Source organism: Callionymus lyra, chromosome 1 (assembly GCF_982586985.1).
Source record: "Callionymus lyra chromosome 1, fCalLyr1.hap1.1, whole genome shotgun sequence".
Lineage (NCBI taxonomy): Eukaryota > Metazoa > Chordata > Actinopteri > Syngnathiformes > Callionymidae > Callionymus > Callionymus lyra.
This window is the reverse complement of record NC_141818.1, coordinates 23,605,258-23,628,756: the sequence shown is the minus strand read 5'-3', so window position 1 is coordinate 23,628,756 and position 23,499 is coordinate 23,605,258. Positions and strand designations below refer to the sequence as shown.

The 23,499-nt window shown below is 36.8% G+C and overlaps 2 protein-coding genes across 5 annotated transcripts; one reads left to right on the top strand and one right to left on the bottom strand.

The window, feature by feature from the left end:
- Positions 1 to 854: 854 nt before the first annotated feature.
- sh3glb2a (SH3-domain GRB2-like endophilin B2a) lies at positions 855 to 17,913 on the bottom strand. Of its 3 annotated transcripts, none has more exons than XM_087798025.1 (12): positions 17,780 to 17,913; positions 16,809 to 16,950; positions 13,009 to 13,071; positions 12,246 to 12,374; positions 10,667 to 10,800; positions 9,111 to 9,203; positions 8,179 to 8,241; positions 8,054 to 8,077; positions 6,800 to 6,889; positions 6,381 to 6,481; positions 5,706 to 5,901; positions 855 to 2,582 (listed from the first exon to the last, which is right to left on the bottom strand). In XM_087798025.1, exons 1-12 carry the CDS (start codon positions 17,840 to 17,842, stop codon positions 2,475 to 2,477), a joined length of 1,206 nt encoding a protein of 401 aa, XP_087654151.1. In that variant the 5' UTR covers positions 17,843 to 17,913; the 3' UTR covers positions 855 to 2,474. The 3 variants fall into 3 exon arrangements, with proteins under 3 accessions (XP_087654151.1, XP_087654160.1, XP_087654168.1); XM_087798034.1 differs by having other exon boundaries at positions 13,009 to 13,068; XM_087798042.1 differs by lacking the exon at positions 13,009 to 13,071.
- Positions 3,595 to 23,144, top strand: dph7 (diphthamide biosynthesis 7). Of its 2 annotated transcripts, none has more exons than XM_087798012.1 (10): positions 3,595 to 3,619; positions 18,936 to 19,108; positions 20,125 to 20,258; positions 20,346 to 20,433; positions 21,036 to 21,130; positions 21,213 to 21,370; positions 21,554 to 21,626; positions 21,771 to 21,836; positions 21,912 to 22,084; positions 22,522 to 23,144. In XM_087798012.1, the coding sequence occupies exons 2-10, from the start codon at positions 18,977 to 18,979 to the stop codon at positions 22,986 to 22,988; spliced, it is 1,386 nt and encodes a 461-aa protein (XP_087654138.1). In that variant the 5' UTR covers positions 3,595 to 3,619; positions 18,936 to 18,976; the 3' UTR covers positions 22,989 to 23,144. The 2 variants fall into 2 exon arrangements, with proteins under 2 accessions (XP_087654138.1, XP_087654129.1); XM_087798003.1 differs by lacking the exon at positions 3,595 to 3,619 and adding an exon at positions 18,644 to 18,740 and having other exon boundaries at positions 22,522 to 23,143.
- The last annotated feature ends 355 nt before the right edge of the window (positions 23,145 to 23,499 follow it).

Genomic DNA, 23,499 nt, shown 5'->3' with positions numbered 1-23,499 from the left:
CGGGCGGGATTACAGCTGACTGGAGGGGTGAAGTCTGTTATTATCTCTTTGCGCTTGATGGAGTCTACTGACTCCTTCAAGAAACATCTTAAGACGTTTCTATTTGTTCAGGCTTTTCCTTGATTTTCTGGAACTCCTGTTGTATTATCTGTTTGTCAGATTTATCTTTAAAGTATATACTTTATTGAATATTTTTTTGATTGTTTAAGCACTTTGTGACCCTGGTCTGGAAAAGCGCTATATAAATAAAAATTACTTACTTACTTACTTGCATCATAATGGGCTCTATTTGCCTAAGTAACCTCACGTTCACCAAGATTTTAGGCGGGGGAGAACTTTATAAAGTAATAACTTCAAAATATAATCATAATGAGGGACTTACTACATCTTGGAGAGGAAGACTTACATTATTTGAAACGTGTAAGTAAGTCAGGAGAGTTCAGGTTTTTACATTAGTTTCTCTTTAACCAGTGGATAAAACTCAAAAAACACAAAAAGGGAGAACTTCTGTTACTGGTACTACAGTTGTAAGTACAGTTGTAAGTACAGTGAAACCGCGATGTGACAATGCTATGGAACCTTCTATGATGATAGTTTTATTTGTGACAGTGGGATTCATGACACGCTCTAAACACCCCAGCACATAAAGGTTGGGGTCAGAGGACTGTGACAAAAGGGATTCAGTCGCTACAATATGTTCACTTGATTAAAATCTGATGTAAATTTTAATATGAATTGGTTTAAACCAGGGATTTAAACCAGGCAAACATGCATTAATTTTATTAATGAATTTAAAAAATATTCACTTTTAATGACAAATAAAGCTCGAAGATAGCCAAGTTACTGTAGAAAGCTTTTATTAATTCCCCAAACAGTTAGTCTTATCAGTTTGTTAAAGAACAGGCAACAGAGTGACAGATATTCACAACAGTCCCAATAATTTCAGGCACAAAAGAGGAAAGTTTTAAACAATATGACATTTGAAAACCCCTTTTATATACTGCAAAAGGGCATGAAAAGAATAGGTGTAATCTGAATTTTCTCTGTGGACAAAAACATCGGGACGAGGATCTGGTGCAGGAGAAGACAAATGTCGAGTTAAATGTGCCGCATTAGGCCAGCAATTTTTAGTTGCACCAATACATGCTTCTAAATGGGTTGAAATGTATCATCATACTCATCTTATCTGACCTTGTTTCAACATTCAAACTCAAAAAACATCTCCACTAAAGTAAAGGAAAGTGCATCCATGGACACAGTAATGTCGGGGCACATGTTTGCAAGTTTACTACATTCACTCACGGCGAAGGGTGAGCGCATGCACACATCCAGGAGTGACAGACGAAAATCAAAAACAAATTGCATGCTTTGTGGTGTCGACATCAAGTTAGTGGACTCTACAGCGAAAACACGTTCTGAAGCTAATGCTAGTGGTTGTGTTTCTTTAAGGCAGTACTCATGAATGAGGATTTATCTGCTGAGTATTAGTACGCATTAGTGAATCCGGCGAGGTTACTATGAGCAGTGATACAGATCTGAGGGTGTAACTCTGGGGTAATTACACAACTCAGCTACTGCACATTTCACTTCAGAATACAAGAAAGCTTCTGTAACATCACTGGGGGCACTTTTGGCAGTCAGTGTTGCATGCAGGGAAAACGCCTTTTTAAAATCAACCTTATTTTCACCTCACTTCCCACTCTTCCCATCACCATACGGACGAACTATGTAGCAACGTTCCTACATGCTGTACAGAAAAGGAGGACAAGTTGTTTAATTTAAACAAGACATGAATGTATCTTAGGCCTGAATCAAAGGAATACACAACATATTTTTAATGCTGTACCATGTTGGTAATAAGTGTCAAATTGGGTTGTTCATTCTGTTCCCCAATTACAAGGAGGGCAAAGTTCAACCTTCCTTATTTGTGGGAATTGGTTACTGACGCACACTTATGGTGATGAGTAATCCAGCATCACTGTGATGGCTTATGACTTCTTTCAACCTGTGAGCACAAGCCCCTGCACAAGCATCCTCATCACAGTGATTTGGGAGATATGAGCTGAGATCATCCCGACTTATCTGACCAGAGAAGGGTTGCAGACAGTCAGTTGTCATTTCAACTCAAGCTGCCAGCTCCATTTCAGCAAACATTGTCAACATTCAATGGTTTCACTGCCTTGTTGAACTTAGTCACCAGTCCCTGAGGCCAAGAGAGACAATATATTTACTTTACAAAACAAACATGACACAGTTAATCCTTAATCAAGACAATAAATAGGAAATAAATACATCACCATCAGAACTCAGCCAAAAATATTAAGAGGAATGTAACGTGTAAATCAAATCTCCTGTAATGTTTTTTGATCACCAAGTTGGTGAAGCGGGTTAGTGGAACAGTGAAAGTATTTGATTAAAAAAAAAGCAAGCTGATGGCTTTTAGTAAAGACACACTTGCAGGAGTGTGTCATCTTCTAGCTGAGGAGCTCCAGGTATGTAACAGGCACTTTTCCTCTCTGGTTTCTTCGTTCTCCAATCAGCCAATCAGAGTCCATACCCGGCACGGTGTGCACTGTGATAATCTGGAAGAAACAAAGAAAAAAAAAATCAACCTCTGGATCACAAGCACTTAGACATGACACAAACGATTAAACAACAACAATAAACACCAGAACAAGAAGCAATGCGAATTTAAATATCATTTTAGGAACAACTTTTTTGTTTCAATGTCATTTTCCCTGAAAACATGTTTGGTCTAAGATACAAACATTTGGAATACATTTAAAAAATATATTTATGAAAGTTATTCACGCGCCTACTCGCGTGGTAAAGCCATGTTTTAAAAATGTTTGATTGAATAATATTTATATTATTTTTTTATTGAATAATTGAATTCAATCCTTTGTATCTTGAAAGGTTACATTTATTTTTATTGAATAATTGAATTCAATCATTTGTATCTTGAAAGGTTACATTTATTTTTATTGAATAATTTAATTCAATAATTTGTATCTTGAAAGGTTACATTTATTTTTATTGAATAATTGAATTCAATAATTTGTATCTTGAAAGGTTACATTTATTTGTATTGAATAATTGAATTTAACAATTGGTAATAGTTTCTGAATCATTCCTTTTTTTTTTTACAAATAGAGTTTGATCTCCTAATTACAATAATAATAAAAAAGATGACAATACAATATTACTTAATTCATAGCCTTTTATATTTAATAAAAAACGTTTGAAGCCTTTTAAATTGAATATAAATGCTGGTATAACAGTGCCACCAGACAATACCAAAAGAGCTCCGAGCTACTTGATCAAATTTTCAGCCAATCATCTAACGAATGGATGATCAGATTACAACATAGAAGCACTGGTGCTATAACTTAGGTATTTTCCTGACAATGTTTCAAATTTGTTTCAGTGCGCAGTGATTTTGAGTGTACAACAACCAAGGCACACTCTCTCAAAACGGTGGGAGTTTTACTCCATAGAAATCTGCCTTGATGTGACGTGCGTCGTTAATCCCACCCCGTGATGACGTTATTCCGCCCAAGGCGTGTCGGCTCAGTCGACGCAGAGTCATGAAAGCGTTTGCAAACAAGTCACCCACCAGGTAATGTTCTTATATAACATATATAATGCCCCGGATTATAAGGGGCACTGTTGTTTTTTGAGAAATTTAAAGGCTTTTAATTGGCTTATAGTGCGGAAAATACGGTACTCTAAAAGCCTTTTTTTTAATGGTTCTAAAAGTCTAACTCTGTCAATATTGTCACCTAAAATGATGTCATCTGCAACAAAAGATGTCTTTTAGAGAGATTTGCTTTGAAAAGGTTTTGTAAATGAGTTTAAAAGGACTGGGTAGGAAAAGCCAGACGTCTTGGCTGCGATCAAGTGTAAGGCTTATGTTAAGGAGAGTCTGTTGCTCTGAGGTTCAGTAGCAGTCCATCAATCTCGACATTCCCAAATATGTATTCACATTGACAATAAACATAGGTTCTGACATGACATTTACCATTAGATCAGGAGGTTCAGGACCATTGAGAATCTCTCCATTAAAGGCACTAGGGTGGGAAAAGGTCCAGGGACGTAAGATTTAAAATTAAATGACAATGTGAATGATTAGGATGTTGATAAAAGGGCTGTGGATAACCTGTTGCCAGGATGAATTGAACTGGATTTGGGTTCTGAAGTTGAGTATTGTTTAAGCAGTCGATTGTGCCTGATAACATTCAAATCCAATCAGTGTTCTGGTTGCTCTGTTCAGCTGTTGGCAGCAACAGAAATTATTGTTCATCCAACCAAGTTGACTGCAAGAGGCCAGTGGTCGATCAATAATTGTTTTATTGTCAACAAAACCTGACACCTGCCGTCTGTCCATAACAAGCTTGGAACCAGTGGCCTGTCCTTTAATATGCCACACTTTCAATCTTGATCAGTTTTAACTACGGACACACCGTTTTTTTCTTGCTGGTCATTGAATATTCTACATGGCTTTTTAAAAATCTTCTCCAACAATAGAATAAAACAAGAAAATTTAGTTTATCAACAGCAAATTCAGGCCTGTGGTTTCCTTTGAAATGTTGCAGTTAACTTAATCAACCTTACCCTTTACTCATTAGCAAAAAAATATATTAATGTGACTATCAATCTATAAAAACAACTTTTATGCAGAGAGCACCTCAATGTTATTTTATAATCATTAAAATTAAGTCCAATTTGATAACCCAACATGTCACAACTAGATGCATACGTTTCAGGTTTCTGGAAACGAAGAAAAAATTACTCATTCACTATGAAATAGTTTCTCAGCCTTCATGACAATAACTACTTTGGCAACTTATGAAGACAGAAGTCAAGGTTGCCTTTATCCAAGAGATCCATTTCTGTTTAGTAGAAAAATATCATGTTCAGAGCAGATTATCAATTAACTTGTATAATTGTGTCATTTAAAAATATATATTTTTGGCATTATTTGGCAAGTCAATTACATTTAAACAGTGTTAAAGTAGTATATCGAAAAAAGGGTTGGTTGTGGCCCTCCTTGTTAGAATAGTGTAACAGCAATGTCATAAATTCTCAGTTTCGCATTGTCATTTTTCTTGGCATGAACAGTTGTTTATAAAACAAGATAACGACTGTTGTGTAGAAATTCTTAACTTTCTGAGCTTGGCACAAAGAGTCATCTTTGATTTGGTGTGCTATGATGTTTATAGATGGATGCCTTTAGTGTTTCAACAAGCAATGAACATGTTTAAAGAAATTATTAGTAAAAGTAATAAAGTTTTTTGCCTAATTACATAAGCCAACACATTTATGCTAACAGGACTGATTAAAACCATAATATTGACTAATAAAAGGAATTTATAAATTTATACACATTTATTTTTTAAGAATACCCTTTTGTTGTACTTTCTAATACTCACAGAAAAACTAGCAAAAAAGGCCAATTGTTTTCGAAATGTTTGAAACAATAAACATTTATCGTGTAGTTACCTTCTCATTCATAGATGGCTCTGGTAATTCAAAAACGCATTATAACAAGTAATCCATTTCATTGACATACAGTCACATCAGAGTGAAATCCACTGCTCACTCACACGGTTATATTTGACACAGCAGCCACTTGTCCAAGCTGTACATTTGCACTCAGAACGTGTTTCTACAATTGTTTTCTCCTGGTTAAAGTGAAAGCTTACTTCGTCAGCCAGAAGGGAAAGTTCACTTGAGTCCGCCGCATCATAATCATAGAGGACTTTGGCTTTGCGGGTGCCTGAAGCTGGAGCCTGTACTTCTTCAATCATCAGTGTATCCAACTCAGTCGAGCCGCTCAGGAGGCCTTCTGAAGCCGACCCCGCAGAGAAGATTGAGTTCAGCGCAAAAGCATTTGGGAGGCTGAGGGAGTAGCGGGTACAAAGAGGCACACATTTACGTTCTCAGTTAAAGTTTGTTTTTTAAACGGTAAATTTAAAAACATAGAAAGGAAAAAAACAATTTAAACAATTGTATTACTAGTCTCAATAAGTAGAAAGTAATTGGGGTTAGTCGAGAGTATCAAAAGGTTGAAAACTCATGTAGAGAATAATTGCTCAAGAAACAACTCGGCCAGCAGGGGCAGCACACACTTCGGGTTATACTTACACATCTTCATTGGAACTGAGGGCATGTGACAATGAACAGTCTTTGTTATGATTCACAGGGAAAGTTAAATTTGGTGATACAGGGAAAAAACGAGTAGCTCTCTGTATAATGGGTACCAGAACTAATGGGGTGATCTGTGAGAAGCTGTCAGCATTGTCACAGTCACGACTGCACAGTCCAGCAACACAGTAGTCTCGGGTCAATCATGATCAAACAACTGATTCCATTCTCACCTTGCCAGCTCTTTCTGAAGCTCTTGCATGTGGAAATGACAATGGTGATAGTAAACAGCTTGAGCCTCCACAAACTCATGCAGGCAACGCAGGTGATTCACCTGCAGGCCAAAAGAAACATGTTAGTCATTCCATTTCCTATAAAGTCTTTCACTCCATGAGTAAGTCCCTCATGACGAAGTTATTAATTTATAATCGCCCCCATTAATAAAGTCTGTCAGCCAGCTGCAATTACAGCCAGCTTTGTTTATACAATATTTTTTTTACTTTCCTAGATGTAGAACTTTTCTGGCTTAAAGAGTTAATTGGTATTAATATAAGATTCCTAGATTCAGAGTAGTGTATTTTTGGAGGAATCACCATCCTATATTGAAAGAAATGACTTTGTTATCTGTTCTTGATTCAGTACTTTTACATACATGTGTACTACTGATGCCTTCCAAAATGAGCCGTGTGACCTCTGCCTGTCTGTCAAACTCTGTCTGGGCCAGTCGCAGCTCCTGTTCCGCCTGGTGAAAAAACAAAAACTTTAGTTTTTTCTCAAGTTCATTCAGTTTTAATTTACCCATTATTCTCTTGTTTATTGCTAGATCTAATTGAACAATTTAATTTAGAACTGGTGCGGCTTGCGTAGAGGTGATGGTTGAGGAAATAAATATTGGATCCCTCACTGATTTGGTGAGTTTGCCCTCTGACAAAAAATGAAAGGTCTAATGTTTAACGGCAGGTTCATTTTAACAGTGAGAGACAGTATATCAAAAATAAAATCCAGAAAGTCACATTAAAAATAACTACAATTTTGTCCATTCACTTAAGAAAGTATTTCTAATCTCAACTTGTTACCTGTATAAAAGACATCTGTCCACAGAATCAATCGATCAGACACCAACCTCTCCATCATGGGCAAGACCAAAGAAGCTGGGTAAGAAGGAGATAACTGTGGCAATTATTCCAAAACGGAAGAATCGTCAATCTCCCTCGGTCTGGGGCTCCATGCAAGATCTCATCTCATGAGCTATCAATGATCATGAGAAAGGCGAGGAATCAGCCTAGAGCCACACAGGAGCAGCTTGTTAATGATCTCAAGATAGCTCGGGCTATCGAGTCACCGAGAATACCATTGGCATTACACTACACCGTGATGGATTCAAATCCAGCAGCGCCCGCAAGGTCCCCCTGCTCAAGAAGGACTGTGTTTCAACACCTGACACACTGACAAAATCAGTGGGCGATCAAATACTTGTTTCCTCCACTTCATTTAACTAGATATTATCTGACAATTTCAAGAATGTAATGTCACACAAGTATCACTAATGGGGGGGGGCATGAAATAAAAATAAAATATGTGATGGGTTTCCATTTTCATGACAACTTATTGAAGATTTTGTAGTTAAGATGACAATGTTTTTATTCTCTAAGGAAGTAGGGAGTTGGGAAATGGAATGGCAAACACAATGCAGTATCCTAAAATATATATAAATCTATATCTATATAGATATGTATAGTGAGGTATCCTTTGTGGATTCTAAGGCAATGTAAGTGTTGAAAGGTGCTAAGAATAGATGTCCACTAAAATGTATGACGTGTATAGAAGGAAACGTTCCAAAAAAACATATGTAAATAATTTAAGCAGTACACATTTTTTGTGATGGTGTGGCACACTGTTTAGTTACCTTCTCAACCTCCTCACTCCAGAGCTGAGCCACCAATTGAGTCATAAAGAGGGAAAGAGGGAAAATAGTAAGTCATCTTTAGGAAAAGACACACCCAAATATGATCTAGTGAAAGACTTGTTTACCGCTGACGCACTCGCAGATAGAACATAGTTGCGTGGTCTGGTTTCTTTAAAATTCGGAACTGCCTGAAGAGTCAAGGATTTATAAAAGTCAGTTTGCAGGTCATTGTAAGTGAGTCTCGATAAGTGTGGGAGGAAGACAATGAAATAGAGGTTTTACATGTGAAACAGAAACCATTACCTATCTCCATGCTCACGTGCAATTAGAGTAGCTAAAAATAAAGATCATGTTGATGATAAAATAAACTTAATAATGACTATGAAGTGAGTCTTTAGAAGTGTTGAAAAGAAAGAAGCTCAAGTCACTACGAATGAAGTGCAAGGGGATTTCTGTGCAACACAGCATGATAGTGGCGATGAATTTAGAGTCAAAAACTGGTGATAAATGACCGTTTTCACTTCATTATGAAAAAGTGTAACATGAATATATGCTAATCAAAGACATCCAAAACAGAAAAATTCAGCTTGTGTCAGAAGTGTAACATAAATGTCGATAGAATGGGCTAATAGGGTTGACAAGCGCACAACCATAGAGCAGTACTTTAATGTAAACATGACGCCCTTTTGTGAAATGTATTTGGTGTTAATTTAATACATCAATTGACTGTCAGCTGGAAGGAAATCTACAGATATTCTTCCCACATATAGACAGAACTTTTAAACTACTGAACAAATGATGACATCTACACAGAAGTGGATTGCTGGGGCAAAGATGAAGCTTCAAGCCTTTTTTGTGTTTCACAATTAATAAATATTTTACATCACTAAAACTATGTCGCACAGATGTGATCAACACTCAATTTTTAGAACGGTTTAATACTTACTTCACCCTCACACTGGGAACATTGCAGATACACATGACAGGATGTTGTTAATAGCAGAAAGATGAGCTTGAATTAAGGTTCAATAGCTGTAATGAGGAGAGTAACACTCACCGCAGCTTTGGCCTCTGCAGACTTGGCCTTCTTTAGACGTGCCTTACAAGCATCCAGGTCCAGACGAAGATTCTCTAATAAACGCCTCTCTTTCTGAAATAGACCAACACATTTATCTACTAGCTTCTATGGGGCTGAACACTGTTGGTAAAGGAAAATAACAGGCTAGTAAATAAACACTAAATTATGTTTTCCTTCCCTGTCAGGTCATTGGGTAATTTGGTTTTAATCAGTTCTATGAACTATATATAGATGATAATCTTGATGAAAAGCCGATTGACTATGATGAAGAAATTTACGACTAAATGTTTAGCCTTGTAGTCACCATAAATGATTATTTACTAAGGACACATTCAGGAGGTGATGACTATTGTAAGTTTGTTTTCATGTCTTAACAAGAAGGAGCTATCTCGCCTGCAGTTGATACAAAACTCTGCAGCGAGAATTCTGACCAGCTCTAGTAGTGACCAACTCACATTTCTCCGATCCTTAAATCTCTTCACTGGCTGCCAGTTTCTTTAAGGATCAACTTTTAAATTCTGGTTCTTACTTCCAGAGCTATTCATGGTCAGACTCCTCCTTCCATCACTGATCTGATCCAGCCTTACACCCCAGCTCGGGCTCTGAGGTCTGTGGATCAGAATCTACTGATGGTTCTTCACACACGGTGGAGTGCGTTTGATGGAGTCTACTGACTTCTTCAAGAAACATCTGAAGACATTTTTATTCATGCAGGCTTTTCCTTTATTTTCTGGAACTCCTGGTGTGTTCTCTGTGTTATCTTGACCTTTTAAGTATATATTCTATTGTGTTTTGTTTAAATTTAAAAAGCGCTTTGTGACCCTGGTCTGGAAAACAGCTCTACAAATATAATTTAATTTAATTTAACATATACATCTATTTTAATGCAACAGTATTAGTATTTTAGAACAGAGATTTGTATTTAGTCCGTTTCTGACTATTTTTATAATCATCGTTATGATTTACACGAGGAGGACTATTATACTAATCTATCAAACATATGCATGAGATTCTCAATGAAAGAAATGTTTATTTAATTGAAAGAAAAAAGAGCTGTTCTCCTCAAATAATAATCAACTGTTGTGATTTAAACTTAATATAGCATACAATTGTCATCGGTCGAGTCATTAGCAATACAGCATATAACAGAGGAAATAAACATCTCAGATAATATCCTATAATGCAACAGGGAAGTTGTTCCAATGTGTCCATACGAGAAGAACATTTATCCAGGGATGTTTCCTACCCCACCACGGTTTTCAAACAAATATGTTTTCTAAAATCCATTATTGTGAGAAAAACAAGATGAAAAGCAACACAAGACTGGTGCATTTAATATCTATAGGTATCAAAAATAGTACAATACAAACAATGTTGTGGTTTATGCAAATTATTTTTTTTACTGTAAAAGTGATGCTGTATTCAAATAAAAATTAAACAATTTAAACAAAAATCATAGTTCAGCCACTTTACGCCCCTCACCCAATTTTTGGTTTATTTGTAATATTAATAAAAGTAGTGTGGTTGAAACTCACTGTGATTGAACGCCAGTCACCATCCAGAAAGTTCCTAAGTGGTGTCAAGAAGCTGATGGCTGATGTCTGGATGAACTCTCTCTCAGCGGCTCCTAACCTCCTTTCACAGTCCCCCACCATCATCAGAGTGCTCCCTGCAGCACACAAAGGGTCAGTTGTTTTGTCTACAGCTCATCACCATGTAGAGAGGAGAGCAATTCAATATTTTCCTCCAAAATATTGGGAAACCTACAATCACAAAACTCCAAAAATCACCCTTTTCAGAGACAAATATCTCTTCAATAATAGGCGTCGACAGTAGATTCTTGTATATGTTGTACAAGTCTTAATAGGAGTACAAAAGAAAACTGAATATTGCAGTTCAACAAATTGACTAGCTACTCACATACAGAACTTCCCAGGACTAAGAATTACTCCTGCCCTCTGTTGGCTATTGCTGGTATTACAATCAAAACTAACAGTAAAGCTAAAATGAAGCATTATTGGGAAAACGAATGATCTAAATATACATGTGCCATTAATAAGGATTTGTCAGGTTGATTTATTTTTCTACTTAAAATTGAAGGACCAGCTGTCAGTCTTAGAGCAACAGAGCCTCTAAAGTAAAACATCAATTATAAGCTTAATTATAACGCTAATAACAGCTTATGGATTTAGTTTTTTTTAAATCGTGACCAACCTAAGCTGGGGTTCAAATATTAAACTTCTGTATGCAGCACAGACAAATATTTCTCCAAGTCTGAGCAAATCAAAATGAATTACTTACTGTCACTGAAAAATAAATCACATTTAATTCAAAGAGGACATGAACAGGATGGTGTTCAAAGTCTAAAAGGTGGACATAAAATAGGAGATCATTATTAAGTTCAATTTTCATGTAAAGCTGGAGAAAAACCTAATAACATTTTGCCAGCTTGAAGCTGTTGGGGAAGATTACCTTTTGTAAATATGCACACACAAATAAACCACAATTATATTCTTCTACAATCTGCTGTTCATGTTAACACCTTCGGAAAAAGTACTTGTCTTCCTGTTGACTGATAATCATTTGCTCTTCATTTGCTAAAGGTGATAACTTCGCCTGCAGCCTCACAGACACACATGGTTGATGCATGAGCCTGAGGAATCAGAGGAGGGCATGTAGGACTAAACCTAAAGATTCTCACCTATGAGCTAGAAGTTGTTGTTTCTTTACTTATCGAGAAGGATAAGGAGAAAAAAAAACAATTACAGAGAACATAAAAAAAAAAAAAAATGTTGAAATGTTAAATGGTATCTCTTTAACTACATGTTTGGAGTATGTGCACTTCAAGTTAAACTTTTATTCCACTTAATTTCTCATATACAAATATACAGATGTGATTTATTCTACAGGTGAATGGTCATATGAACAGGTTAATTGAAAGGTAGTTTAAATGGCTAATTAAACTCTGCTTCTCAGGTTGTACACTTTTATTTTGATAATAAATGTCTTCTCAAATTCTTTCCTTAAAACTGGATCTTGTACCTTTGATTTCTACCAAAGTAAGATTTTACTAAATGTATGGTGTGATCATCATGATGAAGTCCTGATACCCACCATAAGGTGTTTCAGCACCAAATTCCTTGGAGGCAGCCGACATGTATTGACCAAGCAATTCTCCATTTGTAATTCTAGACGGTGCCTTCCAGTCCAGCTTTTCATAGAGAAACTCTTCAATCCTTGCACCTGATGAGAAAGTAGAGTTGGATTAGCAGGGGAGAGCAATCAACATCAGTTTCTATGGAATAAATGTGTTGAGGCAAACCACAACGGTTTGGCCTTCGAGTAAGAAAAGTTCACATTTATTCACATTCACATTTAAGAAGAAGGGTGGAACTTGTTTAGGATCGACTACACAGCCTTTTTCAGGTGGAAATAGACTTTTCAAAGAAAACTAGATTTGAACAGTCGGTTATTAATGCAACTGGATCAAACCAGCCGAGAGGTTACTAAATCCCCACCTATTGGATTTACTCATTCTAGTTGCGATAGTAAGGTTAACAATCTGTTGAATGTTGGTGTGTAACTGCACTCATTAGAATTCTCTACGCTGACCCTATGTCATTTTTTCCATGTTATGGTTTATTTTATTTTGTTTTTCGGTTTTCTGTTGTGTTGATCAGACGCAGGCAGGTGTGCATGTTGGAGTTGCGTGTTCTTCTAACTGATGAGATGCTTCACTCCCCGGATGAATGCTGAGACAGAGTGCTGCGTCTCGCTACTAAATGTTTGGCTTCATCTCGTTTTCTCCTGTGTGTTTTCCCCTGGATCATTCTGTGTTTGCTGGTGGACAGTTCCTGTCAGGATTTTAGTTACTAACCTGAGTCCCTTTTTGTCTTTCTTTTAGTTGCCGGTGAGACCCAGATCTTCCTCCGTGGCCCTGCTTCATAGATAGATAGAACTTTATTTGGGAAATTGTTTCATGTCTAAGTTCTTGCTATTCTTACCTGTTCTGATTGCTTTTTGGATTTATTGAATGGAAACATTATGGATTTAATACTAGATACAGTTTGGATTGACTTACTGGATATGATTTGGATTTATTTGACAGATTTTGATTAAAGACTGTGTGGCTGTTATGCTCCTGGGTCTTCAGTTTTGTCTCACTCATGACACGCTATAGGGAAAACACTAGCCGTTCTAAAGGGCTACAGAGGTGAACTTGTCAGTCAGGGGGTCAGTGTGGGCCCCCCCTCAATTGTTACGGCTTGTTGCATTCACTAATACATGGTGTGTTTTTTCTGGGACATTTGGTTCAACCATGACTAGAGACGTCTTCTGATCAGTCAGATATTTCTGCATGAAGGAATATTTAAATGTGTGTTGAGTTTTCGCATTAAAAATAACAATGGTTGATTACAAAAGTCTATGAACATCACATTGAGCAAAGTACCTCAAATGTCTGCATTATTTGATCGCCAAAATGCTACTGTGATGTCAGCGAATTTACATTTATTTTCACAACCTTCCAGGCATTAACAACCTTCGACTTTGGTGTTTAACTTGATGCTTTGTTCTCACTCAACCAGCATGTCTGTTACTTTAGGTAAATATTCAATATTAGAACAGCAGAATACACCAGAAAACATTAAAATGTTTGAATAGGATAATCTAGCTGTTTAAATGTTAACTCATATTCTCTCCTTTTTTCTTTGGCGGTGGTGAACAGTTCTCAATTTAAATATATTTTTAGCCCTATATTTAAAAAAAACACAAATTTTCAAACTATTTTTCCTAATCGTCCGATTTTTTTCCCTAGAGGACATCTGCAGAAAGGCTAATTAATAATCAGTATTTTTTTCTGAAGAAAAAGAAGGCATTTTCCTTTATTCTAATTTCTCCTATTCAGAAAAAGCATGGTTAATGGGTTTTGCTATTGTGTTTATTATGTGAAACGTATTAATTTCATAATGGCAAACTGATACAGTGTTCAATTTAAATCACTGTTTAGTTGAGTGGCAACAGTGAACACTTATGACAGGGAGAATTTTGGGGAAACCAAATATCAGTTTTTTAAAGACGCAGGAAAGATAAATGATGAAATATCAATTTGTGTTTTGGGACATATGGGTGTATAAGTTAATGCAAGACATCTTCTGTGAGCACATCCTAAAATGATGTTGGATGAGGTGTATAACATGATTTAATACATGGTAGTTATCCATGTAGTACTGAAATATAAAGTATATTAGTTATGTTTACTTAAGTATTTAGGCATCGTTATAGGCTTTAAGCAGTGAAAAGAAAAGTCATTCTGGAATATAGAGTTATTCCTAACATAAGAAATAATTTACTCAATATCATGGGCAAAAAATGACCAAAAGACATCCACAGCAGAGCACAGAGGAGAGAGGCACAATACTCACCTGTGTGATCAACTGTAGCATGGAGAGTCCAGAAGTAAAATGTTAGAGTCCCTACTATTTATATCACTCCAATCCTCCAATATACATAAGTAAGTTGAATTATTTTAAAAATTAAGTGGATTTAACACATCCCTGTTTAACACTGATGTTTACTCTATGGATTTATTAAACGTAATTCTTAAATGCGTTACATTAAGAAAGTAAAAAGGGAGAGTCAATGAGGGTAAAATACTGTTTTTGTATGGTCCATCACTTCTGGTATGGCCACACTGACTTGGTCCACAAAGATTGTGCAGATTGTTTGATTTTACCTGTTTGATTTTACCTGTTTGATTTTACATACATTTATTTGAAACTCAAAATATAAATGGTTATTTGAAACTCAAAAAGGTCACAGTGCCATTAATTCTAAAAATGCAATAAAAAATGTTTTGAATGGCTCAAATACGACCCCTTGATCAGATAAAGAATGTATATAATTATATGCAAACCATTACACATTTTTATTTATTAATACATAAATCATGTTAAAAAAGTGGCATATTTTAATGTTTTCTTTGTAATCTCAAACTTTGAAATTAAGGTATTACTATTTTAGGTCACATGTGAATGAAATTTTGGTAAAAGCCGAGTATGAGGTCCTCACAGGACATTTATAAGAAGTACATATGGAATGTATTGTCAGTACAAAAAGTTCTTATATCAGTGACTGAGAAACCATTTCTGTGTTTTTTTGTTAGATACACACAATGTTAAATAATAGCTTGTTAAATAAAAGATTAAGACAAAGTCATTCCAACCTATGATGTCGACCAATACTCAAATTTTGGCTAGATTATGTTAATTCAGTCTTTCATGTATAAAATACATTGATCACTCAGGTCGTTTTACTGATTCATTCGTTTCTCACTCTCACCACAGTCACTGGCAATATGAATCAACTCTTTTTAACCGTATAAAAAACTGAAGCACATTACGACTAGTAAGTAAAATAGGAAAAGCGGTGTGTACGTTAGTGTTATAAATGAGAGATCATTAACTACCTTCCTATTCTCGCTGCTGTTAAAGCTCTGCAGTGCTACTTCCTCTTATCGAGATCAATCAATGTGAACATGGCTGTGACTTGTATGTAGAGGGTTTGTTCATAGCAGTTATTTATGTGTATCTGCCAAACACGCAAACTTCACTGAAGCGGATCTAAACAGGTTTGAGACCTGAATCTGTATAAAATATAAAATTGAAAACTAAATCAGAGTTTTAAAACATAATTTAGACATTATTGAGTTTTGTGTTGGACATAATAAAATGTTATATTAGTTCAAAGGAAAAAGTTGCAGTTAAAGTGTTTGCTTAACAGTTTTTCTATGGAAATATTGTACAGAATAGGAAAGGAAAATGGGATTTAAGTGAAATCCTAGAGAGCGCACATCTGACATACCCTATAGTTTGGAATGTCAGATTAAGATTAAAGATTAAGGGATGAAACGCAAACATCAAATATTAATAATGTACATAAATAAAGTTATATTATATTCAATTATTTTTATTTACGTTTTCTATCATTCTAAGTCCACCCACTTTGACTCTCTATAACCTCCTATGTACCGAGCACAATGAAGCCTCACCCAGCATGTCCCAGCACCATGAAACCAAATGTATGTGTAGAAAAGACAATAGCAGTAATGTTGACAGTGTCAACTCAAATTTTACATAAAACCCCTCTGATCACAAACTCTATTTGTCGAGAAAGAAATTCAAGAAAATGCGTCATTGTGAGCCTTCAGGCATGCTGAGAATGAACCTTCAGCGGAAGAACTGGTTTTATATGTTTGTGTTTTTCTTTATGCGTGTTTTTCATATTGCATGTATTGTTAAGTGAAGTTATTAAGAACTACAAAATTGATCGTTGCAGATGATGATAAAAAGCATTCCGCTTTCCACTTGTTTTTTTCTATTTGCTCATGAGACTACAGAAGGCTGCTTCTTAAGTGAGAAGTAAATAACGTGAAATAATAGGCTCTATTGTGCAATTATAGGTCGTCATGTCACCGCCATTATCCAGCGTAATGATGTGTTGTTGCATTAGTCTTTGATGTTGCTAACTTTAAATATAAACATTTGCTACTCAAGATACATGAAATACTTCCTCCAAAATCTACGGATAAAAAAGATTGTAGAAATATGGTAAATATTCCAAGGATGTAAGAATATATTTAATATGTAAATGCATAATTACTGAGCTGTCATATCCTACTTGGGTTTGGCTGCAGGAGAACTTCAGTTTGTCTGTAGATTTTGTCCGTCCAGTTTTTGGTGGATTCAGCTCGGCTCATCAAGTTCTCGTAGTGGGCATCCAACTCCGTCTTCTCCGCCTGGCCCAGCTTTTCCTCTGTGAACTGAAGAAAAAAACGCTCAAATAGTGTCAATGGTTTGTGTGGCTTCTACAATCTGCCAAGGCTGGCAGTTCAAAGAATCTATCCAAGCAACAAAATCAACTTAAACACGAGTATTCATGTATGGTTGTTTTTCATTTAATATGAAACAGGAAACCATTTGGCAAGTTTGACTGTGAAACTCTTTTAGCTTCATTCATAACATTTCAGGTTTACATTTGGTTTAATAAAAAACATAGCTCGCAGCGATGATGTCATTCTAGCACATGTACTACCACTTTCTAGAAGTCATCACACTTTTATTTAATTAAATATGTTTAACTACTCGGTGTTGTAGTTTTGTGTCGACTGTTTGACTTGGAAAGTAAAAGACGTTTAGTCATCTCAGGGGAACATGTGCGAGTGTCCTGCAGTTTGCAGCAGGACATAGAAGGTCCAGACCTTCAGTGTGACACCAGAACAGATACACTTTTTGTGTGTTTTGGATGTGTAGTTGCAAACTGCACACTGTGCCCTACAAACAATCGATGGCATTGATCATCTAGGTTGCAATAACCCTGCTTGTTATATGGTTCTGGAAAATCCCCTCAGGCCACAGTATTCAGCTCAGTCCCTGTTCATTGAAGACTATGTGTTATTCGTTATTATAGTTCACAAATAAACCCCAAAAAGCGCCTCAACTGAAGTGAATAAAAACAAGGACACATACGAACTTGTATCACTTCAGTGGCTCAACAACTGTCCAGAGACTGTGGCTCCAAACATCTGGGTTTCACAACTAATACACACTCAGAACCGTCTCCGAGCCGCACCATACTGGGAGGTTAGTTACCTGGACGGCGCGGGTGAAGAGCGTCCCAGCACCGAAGGCGAGCTTCTTCACGTTGAAGTCCATCGTGTCTGAAGGCACCAGAATTATTTTCCAGTCAGGAGTCCACTGACAGCAACTGAGGCGCGACGCCGTGACACACCACTGGTCACGTGACTAGTGAGGAAGCTGATGCGCTACGTCATTCTACGCAAGGAGGGTAGGGGGCGGGGCCTGGGAACGCCGAGATTATTATGTTCAAATAATCTTTCAAAATAAAGAAAATATTAACAATGATAATTTATTTTTTTTGTTATATACTGTATATATATATATATATATATATATATAAATATATATATATATATATATATATATATATATATATATATATATTTATGTAATTATAGCTATAGTTATATCTATAGGAATAGATCGCCCCTTTCTATCTAGACGTTTCCGTTATTAAAAAAAAAATTTTAATAACGAATTACCATTAAATTACATTTGTAAATTACCATAACATATCATTGGCTTTTAATAACGGAAACATCTTATATTGAAAAGGATAGAAAGGGGCGATCTATTCCAAGCTGTTTGCAATACAAACTGGTACTTGTATCCAACATATCTTCTCTAAAGAACAAATAAAAAGTTAACCTAAATTAAAAATTAAAAATAGAAACAAGTGCTTTGCCACCTATATGGTTATTTTATGCATGTTTCAAAAACAAAACTAATTTATATATTATTTTACACCTTAATTGATCAAGGTTTATAAGACTTTTGCAGCCTGTCAAACACTGAAATGCAGATATCATAAAAGCCTTTAAACATGGGAAAGCTACGACTGAAAGCAACTTTTACTGACACTTGAACGCACCATGACGTAACTCTCAACTGATGGTCTTCACGTTGACTCGTGGAACTTTCACATGTGAATGTAGTCAACGAATACAAAAGAGACTGTTCTTTTAAAGTGACGGTAAAAAAGTTTTTTTTTTCCTCGTGCTGTGTGTAACAAAATGCTGTATTGTGTCATGCTTGGCAGCGGTGTGTTGTGGTTGAACATGCTAGCTAGCTGAGGCGCAGCTTAAGTTAGCTGACTGGAGATGCGCACTTGAACAACCACTGGCTGTTACTGAAATCTATTAAAACTGCTGGTATTTCGTGTCTCTAGCTGCACTGCTGACGTGGACACGTTATGCTGAAAGGCTGGTCATGGCGTGGAAGTCGAGAACTCGCAATCTCCAAGTGGTGGACACCGAGCTGAGCGCCGACACAGTGGAGTGGTGTCCGGTGTCTCCGAGCCACAACATCCTGGCCTGCGGGACATACCAGCTGCAGAAGCAGGTACTTCCACACCTTTACGAAGAAACCTTTTCTACAAGTTCTGCACATTCATTCTTCATACTTGATGTACTTTTAAACGGAATACATTTAATGGACAACGCCAAACATGTTTTGTTTTTTGGTTTAAACGGATTTAAAACCGAAAAACTTTATCATTTACTTTTCGTTTTTTGCACTTTCTAGATTCCAATAGCAGTTTAAAAAACATGTCAATCCACTGCTAACTCAATTAGCGACTTTAAATTTGGACAGTGATGTGATATAACTTAATATAGCTAATGTTAAAATACATGTTATTACATCTTAACATGGAATAATTATTTCCTTAAAACTCTAATACAAAAGGAAGATGAAAATGAAATGTCATTTGTGCCCTTTTTACTAATATAGGTCCATAGCTTTAAATTGCCCACATTTTCTTTTGCTAGAGACTAAACTAAAGTCCACATATACATTGACACTGTTCAGGTGGACGAACCCATTTGGGGACAATGCAATTACCATTGTTGTTGTTGTTGGAGGGACATGTGTTTTTCAAGCTTCCAATGCCATGATATAAAGTTATGAAAACATTTTTAAAAACATTGTCTTCCACTTACCTGTGGTAGTTTCACAGGGATGCATTTCTCTTTCCAGATTTATCATTCATCTATTCCTCGGGGACCCAGAGGCGTGAAGACATTTTAAAACATTTTAAGTTGGTGCAGAGTGCACTATGGTCAACAGTGTCAAAAGCCCTTACAAATAACTGTTACTTACCTTTTGAGATCTGAGAACACTGTCTCCATGACTCTTGACTAACCAGACCTTTGACCCACTCAACAAGATGGTAGTTGGCTGTTTCTGCTGAATTCTTTATCAAAATTACAGTTTTCATTCCAGGATTCTGGGACTATAGAGAAAATGACAATTTACCGGTAGTAACTTGCCAATGTAATTTTTTGGAAACCTGTCACATGTACGATATTGACCTTATAAACCTGTTTCTTTTCTTAAATTGTTTGCTTATCTTATAGGCTGAAAATGATGGTGGAAACCAGAGTCGTACTGGCCGCTTGTATCTGTTTAGATATCACCGTGAGGCATCGATGAGTCCGCCTCTCACTGAGCTACAGCAATTCAACACTGCTGCTATTTTAGATATGAAATGGTAGGACTTACCTCAATTGTTAACTTAGTGGATTCATGAAAGTTTTAAAATCTCTGACATTGCTTGTTTGGACTGTGACGGTCTTAGGTGCCACGTACCGGTGATGGGTAAACCTGTGCTGGGTCTTGCTGCAGCTACTGGGGAAGTCCAGCTCCATGTGCTGTCAGACAGTCAGGTGAGAACTCCTTTTGCCATCAGTAGGACATTGGAAAGGCTCTGGCAATGAGATGCTATCACAATAGAGGGGCACAGATACAATATATTGTATATATACACAGTAGGTACAACTATCTATTGTTAGTATTGCCCAAGCACTTGCCTATGGTGTCGCAGAATTTTCAAACCGCTTGACTCTTGACAGAGTTGTAACTGCTTTCATTTGTTTTGAAACCAAAACATGTTCGAACATCGGCTTCTGCAGTCAACTGTATACTTCCAGTCCATCACAGGATTTTCTTTTCCCTTTAGCTGGGGAGGACCTAATGGCTACTAACGTATATATTTTTAGTTTGAATATAAAACAGAAAAGATATATATATATGCAGTATATATATATATTTTATATACCCACCCAAATAAGGTGAATTAATGAATGTATTCGTTTTTAACTATTGATACAGGGCTTTTGCATCTCGAGAGGGCATTTCGTTGAATGTATATGTATAATATAAAGAGTTGCTTAAAAAGTGAACTTATATCCGCTGCATCCATAAAGCCAGAATATGTATGTACTAATCAGGTTGACGTATCTTTCTTGTGTGTTTGAACGCTCAGTAGGATGGGAGCCAAAATCTGCAACACCTCAGCAGTCAAGTGGTAGGATCCGAGCGGCTCGCTCTGTCTTTAGACTGGTCCTCAGGAAGACTGGACAGGTAAGAGAATTGAGAGCCAGAACAAAACTCTTTTTCAAATGTCGCTTTAATCCTGTGTGCGTGCTTGTGTTATCCCCAACAGTAGTGACCTGAGATTGGTGTGCAGTGACTCTGCGGGTTGTATTAGCGTCCTCAGCCTGGCTGAATGTGGTCTGAACACTCACTCCCAATGGAAGGCCCACGACTTTGAGGCCTGGATCTCTGCCTTCTCTTACTGGAACACTCAGTTGGTTTACTCTGGTACAATCAGTTTATTCATAGTCCTCTCTTACTAATAATTCCCTAATCGATTTCTTAAAATATGAGGTCTTCTTACTCACAAGCTGTACATACTATTGTTAGAGCTGTTTTTATATATACCTCTGTTTATATATAGATATAAGTACAAACACCAGCTTTTAGTATTCATATGATGTCTTTAAGGTGGAGATGACTGCAAACTCAAAGGCTGGGATTTGAGGATTGGACCTTCCAGCCCCACTTTTGTCAGCAAACGGTAATTCCGTGTTTTCCTTATTGCCAGACACAGAAGATAGTCAAGATGAATCAATTCTAGCCAGCTGACTCAGTTTCTGTCACATAAATAGTACCATGATTAAGCAAAAGCCTTTTTCATTTAATTTCGATTTTTGTCTTGAAGACACTCAATGGGAGTGTGCAGCATACACAGCAACCCACATCAAGAGCACATGCTCGCAACAGGAAGGTAATTTGTAAGACTGTGTGTAAAATAATGAGTAAATACCAATGACTGCATCTGATCATCACCCCTTCTTCACAGCTACGATGAACAGGTTTTGCTGTGGGACGGCCGGAACATGAAGCAACCTCTTTGTGAAACTCCTGTGGGTGGAGGCGTGTGGAGGCTGAAGTGGCATCCGACTCATCAGCATCTCCTGTTGGCAGCATGCATGCACAACGACTTTCACATACTTCACTGTCAGAAGGCCTCAGGTAGAATTTAAAATGATTTTGTATGTAAATTCGTATCTACTTCAACTTGCATAAATATTAGGTCTATTTGATTCTTGAACAACAGAGAAGTACAAAGTGCGGTCCATCTCATTGTTAAGCCTGTTTTCATCAAAAAAGTGTATTTGTAATTGTAATTTGTCTGGTTTCCATCAACAGCATACATAACAAGTAAATGCAGAGTAAACAAATTGACTTGCCTCAACTCCATCTTACCTCTCCCACGGTCCCTCCTGCTAAGCAGAAGCCACACACATGCTCAGAAATGAACACAACAGCCCCTGTAACTGTCACACTATTTCTACAACACTAGTTCATTGTTCAACCTTCTGCAACTAAAATAACATTGATACTGGAGTGTGTATGTTTTATCATGGTTTTTATTTCAATGTTATTCCTCTTTCTCCCTTTTTCTTCAGAGAGCAGTACAGGAGCATGTCCTATTTTGGCCTCCTACATCCTCCACAACTCTCTTGCATATGGGGCAGACTGGTCCCGGCTGTCATTAGATGAACCTGCCCCCAGTTCGCCGCCAACATCAGAACCAAAGCCCAGTCCAGCCAAAAGCAGAGGCCACCTAAAGATCCAGTATGAATCTCCAACTGCAAGCTTTGACACCTCACTGGAAGATGATGCTGGTTGTTACATCCCTGAGGACTATGAAGCCGCTCCCACCTCCTCAAATGCTAATCTTGCTATTGACCCTGAGGATGCTTCAGCTATGTCATGTTTGCTGGCCAGCTGCTCATTTTATGACCACATGCTCCATGTGTGGCGCTGGGACTGGACTCCAGAGGAGGCCAACGATGTAGGTGATGGGCTTAAGTCTTCACCTATACCTGAATCTGCTCGAGAAACAAATGCCCAGAAGAATGTAATTCCCTGATAATATAGAATAAACGTTTATACATGCCAGTAAATGCAGGTAAAACAAAATATATTTTTTGAATAAACTTGCAATCATACAATTTACGGATGACATGACTTTATTTTTTTTACATCCCTGGTTGTTGTTAATGCTCAATATGCAAGGTATGACCTATTCCAAATTACCACCAGTCCAGTCAAACTTGTGTACAAATTAATTAACTAATGAATTAATGTTAAGTATTTTTGTTTTGATGTCTGTTTCTTGCAGGCTTGCCAATGTTCTTAAAATAAATGGACATAATATACATATTTGTTGATCTTGAATAACAGAAATATTGCTGTAACATAACCAGTTAACTTACAAAATATTAACATCAATATCCCATGAACTTTGTACTGGCTCCCAACTTATCCAGTTCAGTTCATTTTGAAAGGACTCTGCTCTGTTGAAAGGATCAATTCTAAAAGTAAAGAAACCGACAATCTGCATTTAGTTCAATCATGCCATATCATGAAAGGCATCCAGC

What these genes read in the sequence shown, in the direction of transcription:
- sh3glb2a (XM_087798025.1), bottom strand. Translation starts at nt 17,842, where the DNA reads ATGGACTTCAACGTGAAGAAGCTCGCCTTCGGTGCTGGGACGCTCTTC. An exon ending in AAAGACAAAAAGGGACTCAG is followed by an intron (nt 12,375 to 13,008) that starts GTTAGTAACTAA and finishes CTTTCTCATCAG; the next exon opens with GTGCAAGGATTGAAGAGTTT. An exon ending in GGAGTGAGGAGGTTGAGAAG is followed by an intron (nt 6,890 to 8,053) that starts GTAACTAAACAG and finishes TTTTTTCACCAG; the next exon opens with GCGGAACAGGAGCTGCGACT.
- dph7 (XM_087798012.1), top strand. Translation starts at nt 18,977, where the DNA reads ATGGCGTGGAAGTCGAGAACTCGCAATCTCCAAGTGGTGGACACCGAG. An exon ending in CATACCAGCTGCAGAAGCAG is followed by an intron (nt 19,109 to 20,124) that starts GTACTTCCACAC and finishes CTTATCTTATAG; the next exon opens with GCTGAAAATGATGGTGGAAA. An exon ending in TCCTCAGGAAGACTGGACAG is followed by an intron (nt 21,131 to 21,212) that starts GTAAGAGAATTG and finishes TATCCCCAACAG; the next exon opens with TAGTGACCTGAGATTGGTGT.